The sequence below is a fragment of the Corylus avellana genome, chromosome ca6 (genome assembly GCF_901000735.1).
Source record: "Corylus avellana chromosome ca6, CavTom2PMs-1.0".
Taxonomy (NCBI): Eukaryota; Viridiplantae; Streptophyta; class Magnoliopsida; order Fagales; family Betulaceae; genus Corylus; species Corylus avellana.
The window spans coordinates 26360797-26367370 of NC_081546.1; the positions used below are offsets into that span (position 1 = coordinate 26360797).

At 35.8% G+C, this 6574-nt stretch overlaps 1 protein-coding gene across 1 annotated transcript; it reads right to left on the reverse strand.

Annotated features, from left to right (window-relative positions):
- Positions 1–763: 763 nt before the first annotated feature.
- On the reverse strand, positions 764–6561 carry LOC132185463 (disease resistance protein Roq1-like). The gene is made up of 5 exons (XM_059599232.1): positions 6014–6561; positions 4735–5860; positions 3884–4162; positions 1512–3287; positions 764–1402 (listed from the first exon to the last, which is right to left on the reverse strand). The coding sequence occupies exons 1-5, from the start codon at positions 6517–6519 to the stop codon at positions 764–766; spliced, it is 4326 nt and encodes a 1441-aa protein (XP_059455215.1). The 5' UTR covers positions 6520–6561.
- Between the last annotated feature and the right edge of the window lie 13 nt (positions 6562–6574).

A 6574-nucleotide genomic window follows, 5' to 3' on the forward strand; every position in this document is an offset into this window, starting at 1 on the left:
AGAAGATAAATGGAGAATAAGAATCAACCTTTACAACTGCCAATATTGCTGCCAAGTTCATTTTAGATCATCAATTTTCATTGCCTAAACAGTTCCAAACAAACCCAATTGTCTTACTCTCATGCTGTGATTCATATAAATGAAAACTGATGACATCGAAGGAACAAACTACATATAGTTTAGAAACAGTTGGACAAGCAATTAAAGTAACCAACCAGCAACACAATCTTATCTAAATCTCACCTAGTAGACCAAAATAATAATAGAGTTCATGCAAATCTCCAAATAAGCTCAGAAGAGACACCTGGTGGCCTCTCCAGTGTCTATTTCCCGCTTAAGTTGATATTAGGGAATAAATCTATAAAATTTAAACTTTAGAGAGCGATTCGATAAAAAATTATATCTCAAAGACCTTTGGAGCATTTTTCCCTTGATTTATTTTTTGAAAAGTCTTTTTGTGTTTTGTTTTTGAAAAGTGTTCCGTTTTCTTAAATAATTTTTGAAAGGTGTATTATTGTGTTTGGAAAGAAAAGGCTTTTCAACAAACATGCAAAATATAGTCTAAAAACTTTGTGTACATACACTAGTGAGACCACTTGGGCTCCTACACAAACATGCTCATAGTCAAATCTACAGAATATGTCACACATTCCCATATCGAACCCTCTTCGTCAACTGAACCAAAAATTCAAAAAATAGCATCATCTGTTTGGAAAGCAGGAAGAGTTGACGTTGAGCCATAATTATTAAGTGCATGGGCAAATCAACAAGCAAATGCTAGAGCACAATTGGAGAAAGCGAAGCAGAGGAAAACAGAGAAAATAGCGATGGAGAAAACGAAGGGGTCTTTTGATGTACTTACGATTGACCAGACTGTAGAATGCGGCTTTTTACAGATTCCATCACCATCAGGTCCATCATCACGGGGTCTTTTTTTAAGTTGAATTCCATCTATTAAATCAATCGCCTTCTCATTACACAGACGTACCAAATGGAATCCGCAACTTTTCAAGCGCACATTCTTTATACCTTCAAATTTAACTCGCACATGATCAACATTTCCAAGCTTAAAAGAATGGTGTGGAACATGGAACTGCATCCATACAAAATCTGAGGGCCGTTTATAAACAATTGATTGGACACAACAGATTTCTACACCACGAGTGATGACGTAAGCCGTAATTTCATGTTCAACATATTCTCCTCCTACATGCTCTATTCCAACAACAGTTTCAGCAACAGCAGAGAAAGCAATTATTGTGAACTCCCCAAACATATCTGCATGCTCATCAATATCTATTTCACATGAATTACTATTTGAAACCTTTTTATGATAATTGAACCAATCTGGAATCTTATTTCCCGAAACTACACAGTCAAAGTAACGAGCTTCACAACATCCCTGTTACACAAATATGACAAATTTTCTGTGATACAACCTACAAATCAAGGCACACAAACTTGTATATGAGAGAGAGAGCATATCTTAATCTATTAAGGAAAGAAGTTACCTTCAATGGCTGAGCTATTGCCACAGTTTGCACATTCTGATAGGTTGCAGAAGGAGCACCACTGCCCAAAGGTCCTCGTGCCGAACATGTTGTTTCATACCTTACAACCTCTGGATACAACCACGTACTAAATAATTGACATGTTTGTGGTTCTTCCAAAAATGTTTCCAATGACTTGCACCCCTCTGCAGACACCGCTTTTATCTTTTGTGGAAGTCTTGGAATTTTTTGAAGTTGCTTGCAATTATCCAAATGAAGCATCGACAAGGAAACAAATCTTTCAATGCATGGAGGAATAGTATCAATAGCACTCCCCGATATATATAAGAATCGCAATGTGGAGGAGCAATTAAATATCGTAAAGAAACTTGATCCTGATAGGTCACAATTTTGTAGACGCAACTCAAATATTTGTGGAAACACTTTTTTGGGAAATACTATCGATGAACAATCATCATTAGAAACACTTGAATTCGTGGGAGGTAGCAATGGGATTAAGTCGTCTGGATCTAATGAAATTTCTGATTCATTTGAGGGCGATGAACAATCATCATTAGAAACACTTGAATTCGTGGGAGGTAGCAATGGGAGTAAGTCGTCTGGATCTAATGTAATTTTTGATTCATTCGAGGGCATGTATTGTCCAATATCCTTCATCTTATCTGAAATCGTAACAAGATTTGAACTACCATTGACAAAAATCCCCTCTATACATTGCAACTGATAAATGCTGCTTGGAAGATGCATAAGGTTTTTGCTACCGGTTATGTCTAACACTTTAAGCCCAATGAGATACGCAATAGATGAAGGCAATTCTTTTATACCGGTGTCTTCAAAGGTTATGGTTTCTAAACACTCCATCTGACACTCAATTTCAGGAAAGTATTCTAGCCTTGAGCAACCTTGAACATAAAGACATTTTAGAGATTTCGACTTGAGCCTTCTCGGAAAACGGCTGAGGTTATAGCATAGCTCAAGACTCAAAGAAACTAGCTTCTCAAGCAATCCAACAGAATCATGAACCTCAGCTAAATTTACACAACCATCAAGCACCAATTCCTCTAAATTTAGACAATTTGAAACATCAGGAAAGTATTCAAGCCTTGAGCAAGCTTTAGCAGAAAGATGTTCTAGAGATTTTAAGTTGAGCATTCTCGGAAAATGGCTGAGCTTACAGCATTGGTCAAGACTCAAAAAAACTAGCTTCTCAAGCAATCCAACAGAATCATGAACCTCAGCTAAATTTACACAACCATCAAGCACCAAACACTCTAAATTTAGCCAATTTGAAACATCAGGAAAGTATTCAAGCCTTGAGCAATCTATAGCAGAAAGACGTTCTAGAGATTTTAAGTTGAGCATTCTCGGAAAATGGCTGAGCTTACAGCATTGGTCAAGACTCAAGAAAACTAGCTTCTCAAGCAATCCAACAGAATCATGAACCTCAGCTAAATTTACACAACCATCAAGCACCAATTGCTCTAAATTTAGACAATTTGAAACATCAGGAAAGTATTCAAGCCTTGAGCAATCTTTAGCAGAAAGACATTTTAGAGATTTCAAGTTGAGCATTCTCGGAAAATGGCTGAGCTTACAGCATTTGTCAAGACTCAAAAAAACTAGCTTCTCAAGCAATCCAACAGAATCATGAACCTCAGCTAAATTTATACAACCATCAAGCACCAAAAACTCTAAATTTTGATTGCTTGAAACATCAGGGAATATTTCCAGGAATTCACAATTAGAGAAATCCATAATTATCATGCTTTGAAAATTCTGTAGACAAAAAAAATAATAAATAAATTAGTTTAAAGGAAATTTACAAAAAAATTTAAAGGAAGAAATTTTAAAATCAAGGGAAAATATGTCAAGACCCTGTCATGCTTTCACACTTTTTGACATTGAAACCCGGATTTCTAGTTTGATGAATTTTTTGACTTGTGCTTCAAGTATTTGTAAATCAAGAACTTTGCAAGTGTTTTCGTCAAATAGATAACAAAAATTATATGAAAAATACACTTATTCCTCTCATACCAAAAACAAAAGGTGTGGCTGGCCGTGGTTGGGTGAAACCACCTAGCCCTAGTCGTGGCATTTGGTGATGGTTGGGGCCGTGGCACAAAGCCCAGCCATAGCTGGGTAAGTGCTATCACCCAGCTACTTTATTATTATTTAAAAAAAAAAATACAAAATAACAATACAAAATAATAATCTAGGCATAAATGTATTTTAATACCATTTATGTTATTTATTTAACGAAAAACACAAACTGCGGTCTTGATTTACAAATTTTTGAAGCACGATTCTAAAATTTATCAAATTGGAAACACGAGGGTGTCATGACATAATTTCCCTAACATTAATAATTGTACCTTGATTTCCTTCAAATCCTTGAGGAGGCTCATTTTCATTCTTAAAACAATGAGGCTCCTTCCACGAAAATTAGATGGCAAAGATTCTAAAGGACAATTAGGCCACTCAAGCACTCTTAACGAATTAGGAAGAAAATTTGGCCCCGTAGAAAAGCGTGCATTACGAGTAATCATAAGCAATCTTAAGTTTGTCATATTCTCGAAGGCCTTGGAACTCAATTGCACCATGTCTTCTCCTTCAGGCAAATCTACCAATATGCCTTGAATTTTGTTTGTTCCCTAGTAAGACAATAAATAAGTACAAGATGACAAAACTAAAGTATAAAGTTCTCCACAATTTAGCACTTGCTAGAATTATAGCTTATATATATATTGTAAAGAGGACACAACATTACATTCCACCTATCTGTCTTTTAATGTTGCTTTTCATTATGAGATTTTCAAAATAAGTAATTTTATTTTTGGTATAAAGATGTTCCAAAGTTGAGTGATCACCATGTTCGAAAGGTCAATATTTTGTACCTTTTTAAAAAAAATATTTACCAATGACTCTTGCCTATTAGAAAAACAAAATACTAAAAAAACTATGCCTACCTTTGAAATAGAATAATGGACGACTGCGTATGATGATTTTAATTATTCTTAATTACAATCATTTTATTTGATTGGTTCTTTTTTTTATATACGTTTATTTTAATATCTGTATTATATATTAAATATACATGCACATATATGTATGTATGTGTGTATAATTCGTCATCATTTTTTTACCCATATTATATAGAAAGGAAGTAAAATATTTTTTTAGCATGTTTACTTGCAAAAAAGAAACAACTGCAAAATTAAAAGAGTCTGTTGATGTAACTTCTTACCGTATCATTTTCAAGGACATGACGAACATCTTTATGAAACCACAACCTACTTCGTTCACCAGGGATAGGTGATTCTTTTCGAACAACTTCTCTACCCATGTCCTGCAATAAGTCGTGCATTGCCAAACAGCCAGACACATTAATGGTTAAGAGAGACTTCTGTATAAGCACCGGGATACTAGCATCTGGGAAGAAATCAGAACCAGCCAATATTGTTTTAACATAAACTTTCGACTTTCCTCTGAAAAAACATGCAATATCAAGAAAAATATTCTGCTCATCTTCATGCAATCCATCATAGCTTATTCTAAGTCTTTCCTGAATCTTTTCGTGAGGAATTCTTTTGTACTTTTCCAATACACTTCTCCATTTATGGATATCTTCACCATACAGATGTGAACCTAGCACTTCTAAAGCTAGTGGAAGACCCCCAGCATAATGTATTGCATCTTTCGTTACTTCTAGAAAATCATCAGTAGGTTGTGCCCTTTGGAAAGCATTCCAACAAAAGAGCTCACTAGCTTTGTCCCGGTCCAACTCCTCTACCTCATATATTAGATCATCAACTACTCTTTCATGATTAGTCAATACTTTCCTATCTCTTGTGGTTATGATGATCCTACTTCCTAGACCAAACCAATCAACCTTTCCAGCCAACCAATCTAATTGATCCTCTTTATCAACATCATCAAGAATAAGGAGTACCTTTTTAGAGCAAAGCCTTCTCTTTATCACAGTAATTCCTTCACCAACACTATCAACCTTCACAGTATCTCCTAGGATTTTTGAAAGAAGTGTATTTTGTAGTTTGACCAGATCGGATTTTTGCTTAGAATTTTCTCTAACGTCTTCAAGAAAACAACTACCATCAAACTGAGAAGCCATCGAGTTGTAGATAGCTTTGGCAATAGTTGTCTTACCAATTCCACCGGCTCCTAAGATCCCCACCATGCGTATATCGTTCATCTGATCACTACTTAAAAGTAACTTGATCGCCCGTACACAAGAATCTATTCCAACCGTATACTTGGCAACTTGGAAATATGTGGGATTCACGATTTTTGAGACATCTTGAACGATTTGGTCAATAAATTGAGCTTCATCCCTACCAAATGCATAACAAAAGATTAGAAACATTTTAATCAGTTGAACTTCTCATATATATATATATATATATATATATATATATATATATAAGTAAATTAAATCAGGGAAAAACAAAATTCTCCAAAGAATGCACGCGACTCATAAGAAATACCTGTAGTGCTCTAAATCCAACCCCGACAAATTGGCCACGTGTGTTAGGGCTGCCTTCCAATTCTGCACTTTGATGTCATCTTTGAACCTTTCTTCATGTCTAGAAAATGCTCCTTCAAAACTGTTCTTTTGATGCCGTACATCGGATGGGTCCACCTTGTAAAACACTGGGAGAACCATTTGTCCACCTGTTTCTTTACAATCGCAGATCTTCAGTAGCTCGTTCAAGCACCATCCGGATGAAGCATAGTTTTGAGAGAATACAACTATTGAAATCCTCGACTGTTCAATGGCTTGGTGAAGTGCTGGAGAAATTTCCTCTCCCCTTTTCAGCTCACCATCATCTTTGAAGGTGCTGATTCCGTTTCGAAGCAAAGCCCGGTATAAATGGGCAATAAAATTGTCTCGAGTATCATCGCCTCTAAAACTTAAGAACACTTCGTACTTCCATCGACCGGTGGATGAAAAAGAGGAAGACGCTCCTTGGAAGGCCATAGAAGAAGTCATCCTCTCTGTATGCTTTTGAGTTTTTGACTTAAGGAGAAAAGCAGATGCTACTACT

Excerpts from the sequence above, each read along its gene's own strand:
- LOC132185463 (XM_059599232.1), bottom strand. The coding sequence starts at position 6,519 with ATGACTTCTTCTATGGCCTTCCAAGGAGCGTCTTCCTCTTTTTCATCC. Across the intron at positions 4,163-4,734 it reads TAAGAAGTTACATCAACAGA|GGAACAAACAAAATTCAAGG; the intron begins CTCTTTTAATTT and ends TTGTCTTACTAG. Across the intron at positions 3,288-3,883 it reads AGGATTTGAAGGAAATCAAG|AATTTTCAAAGCATGATAAT; the intron begins GTACAATTATTA and ends TTTTGTCTACAG.